This window comes from Nipponia nippon, unplaced genomic scaffold, assembly GCF_047370975.1.
Source record: "Nipponia nippon isolate SJK-2023a ecotype South Korea unplaced genomic scaffold, ASM4737097v1 scaffold_15, whole genome shotgun sequence".
NCBI classification, from domain to species: Eukaryota; Metazoa; Chordata; class Aves; order Pelecaniformes; family Threskiornithidae; genus Nipponia; species Nipponia nippon.
The window spans coordinates 11756233-11768560 of NW_028262331.1; the positions used below are offsets into that span (position 1 = coordinate 11756233).

Here is a 12328-nt window from a genome sequence, read left to right on the forward strand (position 1 = left end):
CCTCTTGGTTGTGAATGAGATTCCCTTGCTCTTACATTCCATTTTGAGTGTGGGGTCATTCGTTCCAACCTTATCTGAATTCACGTTTGCTGGGCTTGATCCTATCACTTGTGCGTGGGATCACCAATTGATCTATTGTTTGACAGTTTGTACTGCAATGAGGGCTGGAGACTGGGACGTGGAGCAAGCTGAACCTCCTAAAGGAAGAGCAAATTCTGTAATGCTGGTCTCAGTCACACTGATGTACACATGAGTATTTTTTTTGTATGAGCTCAAATCAGTTGCGGTGTCATTTGAATATATGGTAATATCACCTCTAAACAATAGCTTAAAACTCACTGGGAAATTGATTTGGTGCTTTGAATGGTTTCTTCGCATAATGTCTGTGGCATATTAAGGACGTAAAATGCACGATGGGACTATCACTCAGGCCATTTCTTTACACATCTTTCTTTGAGATAAAGCTGTTGAATCTTGGCCTCACCACAGAGGAAGTACCCTGCTCCCAGGAGCCGTTGTCATCTGTGACTTTGGTTATTAATGTCTATTGTAGCTAGTTTCTTTTATTACTGTGTTTGTGTTGTGGCAGGTCTGAGAGACCTCAGTCATGAACTAACGACCCATTGTGCTAATGTACAAGCCCCAAAGAGGGTGACAAAGAGCAGTGACTGCAATGCTGGAAGGCAGCCATCTTCTAGGAGAAAGGTGTCAATTTTGTGAGCTATATTCTCTTTTCTTCTTTAGGTATATCACTGATTCTGCTCCTGCTGTGTTTATTGCCCTGCTACTGTTTATCCTCCCTGCTAATAAACCCAAATTCATAGGCTGGAATCCAAGCATGTCTGACCCTGAACAGACTGAAGAAGGTATTTAAAAGAGGAATTGTAATGTTGTAAAACAGTTGGCCAGCTCCAGCTAACATGGCAGAAACATATACTGGATTTGCATGCAGTTCTTCGGGGTAGCTCACCTCCCTCACTTCTTGGGCAGGGCTGGGGCACGGTCCCGGCTCAGGTGTACTACCCTCACCCTGTGCAGGTTTCTCAGTAATATGCGTCTGCCTGTTGAGTTTTTCCCTAGTGTCTTATAGAACAGGAGACAAAATGTCTTCGCTCTCCTAAAACATGTTCTGCTTTTCATTTCTCACTTCAGATATAAAAAAGCCATTTTTATCAGCCCCGCTGCTAGACTGGAATGTGGTTCAGAGGAAGATGCCCTGGAGCATTGTGCTGCTGCTGGGAGGAGGTTTTGCTTTGGCTGATGCAAGCGCAGTATGTCCTGACATCTGTTTTTCTCTGACTCAAAGGCGAACTTCCCTGGTTTGTTATCTAGTCCCGTATTACTGGGCATGCACCCAAAGCCAAACCCAGTAGAGATGTTCAGATCTGGAGGCAGATCCAAATTAGCAAAAATTGGGAGGAGAGGTGAATGTTTGTGCCTCTTTTTCAGGAATTTGTGTGCTCTGACCAAGTTTCTTCAATTTATCTTACCTTTTGGAGGCTGCCGAGTAGTTTGGGATCTTCACTGGCTGGACGGACCAGAAAAGCATCCCTTCTTGTTTCTGTTATCATCCCAATCCCAGCCCTGGCTAGAAAAATAGAAGTGTAGATCACAGAATCATAGAACCATAGAACAGTTTGGGTTGGAAGGGACCTTAAAGATCGTCTGGTTCCAACCCCCCTGCCATGGGCAGGGGCACCCTCCACAACACTTGTAGATAATACTCGTAACATTTTCAGAACCATTTGAAATTTGTTTAAAGGATATACGTCTTCAGATTTAAGCCAAACCACTACTGAAGTGGTCAGGAAGAAAATCGTTGTGGGTAGGTATCTTCCACAATTGTGTGCAGTGGGGTTTCTTGAACTTCTTGTCAGTGGCTGTTGCCAGGCAATATGCATTCCATAAGCCCATGGTTTGATCCTGCGTTCATAAATTTACAGAAAAGACAGCTGAATTCCCAAAACAGGAATCTTGAGGTGAACCATATTGTTTCCTTCATCACTGCTAAGATGCATCTAAATCAAAGCAAGCCTTAGCTATCAACAGTGCCATGCTTTGGGGAAATTCATATTCAGATCTAAATTTTGTGGCTAGGTAGTTTTAAACCATGGGGCAAATTAAAGCTCTAGTGCCTTACATTCATCTGTATACATCATCCATACATTATTAAAGCTCCAGAGCATTAGGCGCCGTCAAGTCAAAGGTTTTGTAAGCTGAGTCGATCACTGCCTATGTTGCTACAACAGAGCATTCACACAGCATCAGTATCTTCAGAAACCCTAGCAAAACATGCCAGGAAACCTCTGAGTGACACATGAAGTATGTGCACTAGTCCCAGCAATAATTGTTTCTGTTCAGCAAAAAACTGTAATTTTGTAACCAAAGCGTGAGCAAGTATTTGGGTTCCAGAAAAATCAAGAAAGTGGGACTCAGTATTATGTCTAGTTGGCAAGGAATTTCTTTTAGTGTTTGTGACAGATCATTGTACTTTCCTGGATAGTGTTTCTATAATTCAGGAGTCATTTAGCCTTATTTGGTAGGAATATTACACTTAACCTGAGTTCCCTGTTCGTGAGCTAGGAGTTCGAAGCCTCACTGAAAAACACTTTTTTTTTTTCTTCTCAGAATTCTGGGCTCTCAGCTTGGCTGGGTCATCAAATGACTCCACTAGCATCTATCCCACCGTGGGCCATTGCAACAGTGCTTTCGCTTATTATAGCTGTCTTCACTGAATGCACCAGTAACGTGGCCACAGCCACCCTCTTCCTGCCTGTCTTTTCATCCATGGTAAGATTACTTCCACCCTGTTATCCTATCAGCTGGGAGATCAGAGTTAAACTGGCAGTCTCTAGTGGCAAAGCAATGTCATATTTATTGTCTTGAATGTTGCTCCAATGTTAATCTGAAAGCCAGTAATGAAACAGTCCATCTGACAGTATACCATAATGGATGGTGATTTTAGATCGTGTTCGCTGCCACGTTTATAGCATCATATGCAGCTAGAAAGTGGGAATGCAAACTTTCTCCACTCTGCCCTACCTATGTGCCTGAACCCTGAGAATAAGCTTCTTGGGGGAAGAAGCTAATTCAGGGTGCCTGTCCCACGGCACCCTCACTGACAAGGAAACCAGTTCAAGGCTTCTGTAAGGTGTGTCCCTTGGCCCTGGGGAAAGTGAAGTGAGAGTCACTTTTTTAACACAGATCAACAAACATAAGTTACTTCTGGTCATTTTGTATTTGACCCACCAATTCAGAACTGGAAAAACACACACAACAGCCAAACCAAACCAAAATCCAGCACTTTCTATTCATCCCTTTGAATGAGTCCTTCGTCTTCATGGGTTTATGCTAGAATACAGAAAGTGGTAGGCCTGATTATTGGAAATGTGTCATTTTTCATAGGAAGCCAGAACAATTTTAAAGCTTACGGAGGAACACCTGATAAGTTTTGCTGCCTTTTCTGAGCAGAATTGAAATTGTAGCATAAAGGAAAAAATAGGTTACTTTGTTCTTTAATTTGGAAAGTACAGCTGCTTTATTCTAGACCATTTCATCAAAGTAGAATTATCCCAATCAAGGTGCTGAGCTATTAGTGACTTAAATTGGCACTTAAGTTCTGAGTCCCACAGAGTTTATGTAATCTCTAAGAGTTACTCCACATGGCTAGTAATTATATTCCCATCCCTGTGTTACCCTGGCAAAAGTGTGGTCCAAGGTCAAAGAAAAGATTGTTGGATAAATTTGACCAGAACTCCAAATTATACCATAGAGCAAAACAAACAACAAGAAAGAATCAAGCGTTGTTTTTAAGTATTGTGGAACAGGAAACGAGAGCAAAGTTATCTTTAAGCATGTGCGGATTTCAGAATAAACTGCTTGTAAATCACTCTGGTGATAAAATGCCAGGGAACGAAATGAGCCTGTGTGTCTCAATGGTCTGGGAAAAGTTCTTTGTGCTTCTCTTTTGGAACACCTCCAGTGTGATCTTCTCTCCATTTCATTGCAGGCTGCATCTGTCAAGATCCATCCTTTGTATGTTATGCTGCCTGGTACTCTCAGTGCCTCCTTTGCCTTCATGCTACCTGTTGCAACACCGCCAAATGCGATAGTGTTTTCCTATGGCCACATCCGTGTTTTGGATATGGTAAGATGATAATTGCGTGGCCTCTTAGCTGAAGCTCTCCATTGCCTTTATCCTGAAATATGCTGAGAGTTTGATTTTCTTAGCCGAGTATTTCCAAAGTACCAGGAAGCTCTTATGGGCTGTAACTACCACCCTATGCCCCTCTCTTACACGGCGTTAATATCTCAATAAAGATTTGCATCTCTGAAGTAACAGTACCTTTCTCACAGGCTTTGGCAGACATACAGCCCAGCCCAATTGAAATTCAAAACTGACAAGTCATAAGTCGCTTAAACACTGAAGGGTTAAAATGCAGTCAGTGCTTTCCAGTCTTCTGGGGCTTTGGCGAGTGTAGCTGAAGCCTTGTTTCCGCCGGAGCTGAAAGCAGAAGGTAACAATCAGTTGCCCTAGGCTCTGGTCCTCTGATTGCCTGCCAGACCACGCAGTGCCAGGTTCTGTGCCGAACACCCAAACATTATCGGTTTTCTAACTGGAGACTTGAAGGGGGCAGAAGCTGTTCTTTAACTAATAAGAGCAACTTGTTGTACATGCCTTAAAGCTCCTAGACTAGTTATATAGCAAATTGTTCAAAGGCTTTGCACAGTGTGTTCCCTGGTATCTCCACCTAAGCAGGAACCTAGGGCAGAGGGTACAATGGCTATTTCTGTGATTTATTTGATCATGTGTCTTTCTTGTGTATATACAAACAGGCCTTGCTGCAATTTGCTCTGCTGGTGTTTGGTTATTGTTGTTGGTTTGGACTTTTGTCCTCACAGGTTAGATCTGGAATAGTGATGAACATCATTGGAGTCTTCTGTGTCACACTGGCCATCAACACATGGGGAAGACCTATGTTTGAGCTGGACACATTCCCAACCTGGGCAAACAGCACAACTAACCAGTGAACAGTGAAGACTTCACATGTTAAACAAGGAAAGGACCCTTAATACTACTCCCTGTTGCCCGAAGCCCTGTATAGAGTCTCATCACCACTTCAGATCGAGCGTCAAGCGTTTGCTACCTTCTGGGAGTCACACATCAGTTCAGGCAGGAACCAACTCAAATTTATTCCAGTCGTGCTGGAGCCAAAAGTGCTGTTTAATTACACAACCCTAAGGATCATGCGTCTGGATCATAAATATGATCAAGTGATCCGTTGTACCTCCAATCAAGGTTGAGATTTACAATTTATCGAACTTTTAAATAAAGAGAGGGCAGGCTGTTGTATCAAGTGGTTTGAACTATCGTATCAGTGGTATGTACTTGTACATCATTAGCATTGAACGCTGCACTCAGGCAGGGGCTGAAAATTCATTAACTATTACTTGTATCCACAAGCCAGCAGCTGTACAGAGAAATCGCTGTTGTCACTTGCCTAGTGAAAGAAGGGGTATGTTATGTTATGTTATGTTACATTATGTTTTAATCAGGCCTCAGCCACGTGGTGGAATCCTTCCAAGTCAACATCCAACACATTTTCCATTGCCTTGTTTTCACTCCCAAATCTCACTGCATTTAGACACCCTTATGGAGGGTTGAGATAACGTAATTCCCTGCTGGTCATGATTCAGCTGATGTCTTGGGCAGTGATGAGTGAAGGCTGGCTTTGTGTTTCTTGCACTGTGGCACTGGCAGGGCCAGGAGCCTTTCCCTCTCTCGGCCACGGGATGTGGTTTCACATGCCAACCAGTGTTTTGTTAGTGCCAGCCTGGAAATGACTGGTGGCCTATAGGACTTCACACCAATTGTGAAAGTTCCTGGATTAGCCCCTTGATGTGCCTTATTAATTAACTCTGGAATTTTGGAGTGGAGACAAGGCATGAGAAAGGCTCTAATTGAAGGCCTTGTAAAAATTTAGGGCCCCAGATATGAGGGCTTCTGCTGGCTGACAGCAATGGGAGTTGTCTTGTGTACTTTGGAATTCAGGTCCCGTGAAAAAAGTGTTTTGTACCATCTGTTTATGTCAGTTCTGAAGCAGAAGTAGTCTACAGAAAGACTGGTGTTGGACTGGGTGTATTCTGTCAGTGGTACGTGGATGCTTTTCATTCGGCCCTGGAGATGCAGTCGGGTGGGACAGTGTGTTACCGTGCAGAGATCTGTGGGCGTGAGCTGAGTTCTGCTCCCAGACTTGCTGTGCAGCCTCACGCAAGTCAGTTCACCTCTTTTTGCCTCAGTTTCCCCTCCTGAAGAAGATGTCATGGTACCTATCTACCTCACAAGGGTGTTGTGAGGGCATAAGGGTCAAATTCTGCGTCCATGGTGATTCCCCACCTCATGATAAGGGGTGCAAGGTAGAAGTTATAGAATCATAGAATCAGAGAATGCTGGCCAGAGAATGCTGGCCAGAAGATCTGTCCTCTAGTATAGTGGTGCGTGTAGGATATTTAATAGTTTTGTTATTAACGTGAATGTTCTTTATCGAACTGGAAAAATATTCACATTTTTGCCTTTAAAAGTGAGGAAAGTATTTATCCACAAAATGACCAGGTGCTTTTCTGAGCAGAAAACTACTTCAAGAATGATTTGATTTTCGTGCCTTTATCTTCTGTGCTCTTTCAAGGTGCTGGGCACCATAAACCCTCCACTGGCTGTTGTTCCCGGGTGCCTCCAACGGCACCCCGTCTACCCAGCTGGCTGCACGTGGTGCAGCCTCACACCTCTTCCGTGGAATGGTGGAGCACGTGGATTAACACCGTTCCACTTGCAGAGCCTGTCCAAGGAAGATGCCCGTTCAAGTGCCAAGAAGTGGTTGGTCACAGACATTTGTCACCACCTGAAGCTTATCACATTATTTGATTGAAGAAATTGAAACCAGGAACAGTTAAGCACCTTCTGTGCGTTGGCAGTCACCACTTAATGCTGATTTGCATCTGTAAGTATCTAAACGCATTTGAGAAAGAGACTTTTTCTGCCTTCTGATGGACTTCACAGTATGAGGACATTTCACCGCTGCCAGGTGCTTCGTGGTGCTTGCTCTTCACTGTTGCAAGTAACATACGGCGGAGCTTGCACGGGCGGGTAACACGGAGCTCGCCTGTCTCAATTCATGCAGATCACAACTCCGCTAAAACTGGTTTCAGCTAAAAGCCGTAGGACAGACACTTCCCTGTCCTGCCTGCAGAAGGGAATGTTCTGGAAAAGTGCCCTTGTCTCAGCTAGGGAAAAGCTTCCCTCTGTTGCTGTGCGAGTAGAAAACAAATGTCATCTTCACCGCTGGTCGCACAGGGTGATTTATTGCCAGGAGTGCCGGGGCAGGGGGAGCGTGGTCTGGGGTAAGAGAGAATGCTGGTTTGGTTATAACTGGGGTGTATTTGATGTGTCACCTCTCTGTCCTGTTAATAGCAAATGTTTCTTTCTGAGAAACTTCTATGACGTCCTGTGATTGATTTGTATTTAATTTAAATGGGTGAGTTGCAGAATTAGAGCCTGGCAAATAAAAAATTCCTAGAAGTGTCTCCTCTCTGGCGTGGATTGTTTCCCGTGTAGCACAGTGGACCACTTGTTTCTCCATGAGCTTCCCCTGGAGCCCGGTATTGCTGCAGTAAGGCCCAGGAGGGTACACACCATAGAGAATCAGTGCAAAGCAGAGATTTGGATACTGCTTTAAGTACCTGCAGACCTACCCATCAGGGGTTCCTCCTCTCCCCTCAGCTAAGTGATAACACAAGTTTCCCTCTTTGAAAATGCTCAGGTGGGACCAGGCCAGGTGGCATACCCTACAAGCTGTCTCATTCATTTCAGAGTAAAAGATTCTAAGAATCTAAGAAACACAACTAGTTTTTGAGATTAATCTTGTACAAACTCTCCAGTATAACGGGCACAAACAGGCTTTTCTTCAGCGTCAAGCGTGCATGTCGTCCTGTTCCAGTGCCCTAAGTAAATACATGTTATTTACAATAGGTAAGGCAAGGACGATTGCTGTGTCACTGGAGCTGGGTCACATCCCCTTCCAGCAGCGCAGAAGTATCGTGATAGATACTCATCTTGCATGGCATTTATTTTTCTTCTCATCAAAGGGTTTTTGGTTTAGGTGCAAACGTTGTGATGGTCCTAAGGCAGTGGCGTAGGGGAATCCCTCTGAGCCCCACTTCACAGCGTGCCCCACCAGAGCCAGCAGAGAACACGGGAGGATCTTCAGCGTGGACTTTGTCGGGACGGGTTTAGCCAGCCAGACTGAACTAGCAGATGGTTCCTGCTTTATCACATGTGGGCAGGGACTCCTGGTGGCTAATGGGTGGCTAATGGGTGGCTAATGGGTATGTCAGCTCTCCCCCTGGCCTAACAGCAGACAGTGCTGCCTGTAAGGAGCTAAATTAATGCTTTCCTGTTTTCTGTTCACTCTCTATAGAATGTCCTGACTTTTCCTTTCTTCTCCCAGAACACCAAGTCGCTAATACTGTTTCTGCAAATGTTGACTGTCTCAAACCTGAAGAATCGTGATACGGGCTGCTGTTCTACAGGGTTTGCTCCTGGTGGTTCATGTGTCTGTGTGCAGATATTCCCACAAAGTACTGGCTGTTTGGGAACGGTTACATGCGTGTGCATGAGCTCACAAATGACTGAACTGCAGGAAACCATACAAAGGGAGGACAAAGGCATTTCGTGCCTGTGTGTTGAACATGTCGATCTGTGGAATGGAGAAGAAAAACCTTTCAGCATTCGCTATATGATCTAGAAGTCACCAAGCTGAAAAAAGCACCCAGACAGAAATAGACTCAAGCTTAACGTGGATGCAAAAGTCGTCCCCTCTTCTCTTAAGTACAAGTATCTTCTTCCTCGGCCGACTGTAGAGCTCTGCCTGAGCCCCGCGTTTGAAGCAGGGCTATGTTCTGCAGGTCACCCCTTGGGCTGGTGTCATGCAATGGGTTCAGAGTAGCGGGGGCTTCATTCTGGCTGAGTTCTGATCTCACTTGAATGCAGTCTTTGGTTTATTCAGCCTTTGTTTTCCAGCTCAGGTGCATTACCACTTGAAAGAGCAGTAACCTGGTTGTAGCCAAAAAAACATCTGCTGACAATGTGTTGGAATTGGACAATTGGCAAAAATTAGCCCAGAAAAAAAATAGATCACTGCATTAGTCCTAACCAAAATCCAGCAGTGATTCCTTAACACAAAAGCACCTCTTTTGTTTTAGTAATGACATATCGTATACATTTTTACATACTGCACATCTTTTGTTTCCCTAAATGCCTGTGCTAAATACGGAAAGAAGCGGGTAGTAACAGATCCCGAACACTTGGATCAAGTGACGGACAGTTTTCACAATGTTTGCCCAGTGCAGGCAAATAAACACGTGGCTTCACGGCGCTCGGTCACGTCACTGTGAGGTCTCCAACACGTTCGTGCATTGCAGCAGAATCCCGGCAGCCCATTTCTGGGCACTTCCAGGCTTGGCGTTCGTCTGCGTGATTTCCCGGCAGGGTGCTGCTTTTCCTCGGTCCGTAAGAACCATCCCCATGGCAGCTCTCCTCCCTCAGATCACACCCGGGCTTTTATCTGTGCTGGCCCCTTTGCGAGGAGTCCGTAGGGTAGAGGGCTCTGCATGCGCTACAGACGGCGTCTGCTTTGCAAGACAAGACTGAAGGTGTCCTGTCCCTGAGCAGAGCCTGGAACCTCCCGGGGCCTGACGGTCGTGCACAGCTGTCAGCTCCACAGAAGGGATTGCAGAATCCCACAGCCTGACAGTGCCAGTTGCTACAGGTGAACATTAATGGCGAAACCAGCACAATGAATAATAATGTTGTTATCCAAAGCCTAAAAGTAGTTTCTTAGGAAACTAGTCTTATAACAGAGTTTCATTTAAATAACCATGATAGAAAAGGGGAGAAATTTGTCAAAAATTGGTCTTGCAGAGGAGGGTGCTAGTTTTACTCTTTTATTCATTACTGAGATTCACTCTTTACTAAGATTTTGATTCTAACATTTCCTGTATAACTCTGTTACTGCCCAGTTTGAGTTCTTAGGGATAGATTTTATACCTCCTCTCGTCTTACTTCAGATCCTGCCAAGATTTTTCACCTGCAAAACTGGCAGGAGGCTCTTTCATGGGCATTCATCCGGACAGCCATTAAACTCCAGCTTCTGCTATCAACAGAACACTCAAGGAAGAAACAAGAAAGTTCCTAGAAGGTTGATGATCATTTTTTGAAGACTTGTATCTAGATAGTGGTTCCCTAAAGTTCGCTTAAAGATTTTCTGGACTCAGCATTTTACACCACTGTCTTGCAGCTAATAAATAGTGCCCCTGTGCTGGGCACTGGTGAGGCCGCCCCTCCAATGCTGTGCTCAGCGCTGGGCCCCTCACCCCAAGAAGGCCATGGAGGGGCTGGAGCGTGGCCAGAGCAGGGCAGCGAGGCTGGGGCAGGGGCTGGAGCCCAAGGCTGGGGAGGAGCGGCTGGGGGAGCTGGGGGGGCTCAGCCTGGAGAAGAGGAGGCTGAGGGGAGCCCTCATCGCTCTCTGCAATGGCCTGAAAGGAGGCTGGAGCCGGGGGGGTCGGTCTCTTCTCCCCAGGAACAAGCGATGGGACGAGAGGGAATGGCCTCAAGCTGCGCCAGGGGAAGTTTAGGTTGGGTATTAAGAAAAACTTCTTCCCCCAAAGGGCTGTCGGGCCCTGGCCCAGGCTGCCCGGGGCAGGGGCTGAGTCCCCATCCCTGGAGGGATTTAAAAGCCGGGTGGATGTGGTGCTTAGGGACATGGTTTAGTGGTGGCCTTGGCGGCGCTGGGTTAATGGTTGGACTGGATGATCTTAAGGGTCTTTTCCAACCTTAGCGATTCTGTGATTCTATGAAATGACAACATGAAACGACCCTTTATTGAACTCTGGTGATGGAGTTTGTTGCACAGGAAGGCGTGCTTTGTGAGAGTTTCTTTTTGTTTGTTTGTGCCCCTAACAGTTTTGTTTCAATGGTCAGCCATCCCCTTTATTTTCGGACTGAGGTCTATTGAAATCCTCATGTCCAGGAGCTCTTCCGTAGGGCTGCATGGACTCCAGCCAGCCGACAACCATTGCGTTTGGGCTATTAAGGCCAACTGCTTTGCTAATGCCAGCGAGTTCTCTGTGTGCTAGGCTTTGCTTACACATTTATATGTATGTATTATATATGTATTATACACACATATATAAAGTGGGAGGAAGTTGTTCTCAGTGTTTCGTGCAAGTCTAGATTGCTCAAAAGTGTATAAATCAGTCCGGGAAACTGTGAAAAGACTTGTGGGAGTATATATATTAAAGGGAGACTGTGAGCATAAGGCAAGAAACCAGAACCTGGTTTATTAAGGCTTTTTTGGACTCTACGTGAACTTTAAGCAAGTTGCTTAACTTTTCTGTTTCGGTCTGAAATGTTGTATTTCATGCTTATCAACCTGTAAAACTAGTTAGAAATATGCCCTGCTAATTCATGCATGAACACAAAGATTAAATGATTTGGCTAACTAATGAATAAACTATGTTGCCAAAGTCTGTGAGTTCAATCAAACTGTATGAAATTTGCTGTGACTTTTGAAGTTCTGCCTCTTTGAGTCACGTAGGAAGTCCGACTTTTCTTGGAAGCAATAAGTAAGCCTAAAGCTGTGACAGCATGGGAGGAAAGTCTTTGAATATCAACTCTAAAGCCTCAAAAAAACAGAAGAAATAGGAACTCACTGTTTCGGTTTTGAATTACTTAGTTTTAAATGCGGACTTGCAATTTTGAGGGCTTGGCTTGTGACTTTGTGCAGCAGTTTGCGGTGCGAAGCACTGCTGAGTCCATGCTGGTGGAGTGTGGCACTTCGGGTCTCTTGTGTCTGTTGTTCCCCGCTTTCCCCCTTGTTGTTAAACCCCTATACCATTTGTTGTACTTGCTCATGAATATAAGCCTAAAAAGTAAACTATATTTATCAACAGATGGTTCCTTTACCTTTTTGTAGTAGATTTCTCTCAAATGCTTTGTTATTTAATCGGTGGTTTAGCATTCTAGTGTAGTAACTGTGAACTCGATATGCTGAAAATAATGTACCTATTTATCCTGTGGTCTTGCATGGCTAGTTAATACAGGTAGCTTCTCACGGTGAAGGGGAGCCTGCTTCTTCCAGGGGGAAATCCGAAGGGCTTTCTGTGTGCTCTGTGGAATAGAGGTAAGCACAGCCCTCACCGTTGGCAGCCACGGAGTCAAAGGCAGGCTGCCGTGCTGAGAGGAGGCGATTAGGGACTGCCTAACAGGGCCTTC

The 12328-nt window shown here is 45.1% G+C and overlaps 1 protein-coding gene across 6 annotated transcripts in view; it reads left to right on the forward strand.

The window, feature by feature from the left end:
• The window catches only part of SLC13A5 (solute carrier family 13 member 5), a 24155-nt gene extending 13686 nt beyond the window's left edge, over positions 1-10469 (forward strand). For 3 of the 6 annotated variants that reach the window (XM_087751565.1, XM_087751566.1, XM_087751567.1), the window contains 5 exons: positions 745-866; positions 1153-1271; positions 2629-2790; positions 4010-4147; positions 4903-7580. In XM_087751565.1, the coding sequence (XP_087607691.1) occupies positions 745-866; positions 1153-1271; positions 2629-2790; positions 4010-4147; positions 4903-5031 (670 nt within the window). In that variant the 3' untranslated portion in view covers positions 5032-7580. Of the gene's footprint in view, positions 1-744; positions 867-1152; positions 1272-2628; positions 2791-4009; positions 4148-4902; positions 7581-8156; positions 8383-8504 lie in introns of those variants that run through there. The other 3 variants (XR_015703430.1, XR_015703428.1, XR_015703429.1) reach the window with 3 other exon arrangements.
• Positions 10470-12328: the final 1859 nt, after the last annotated feature.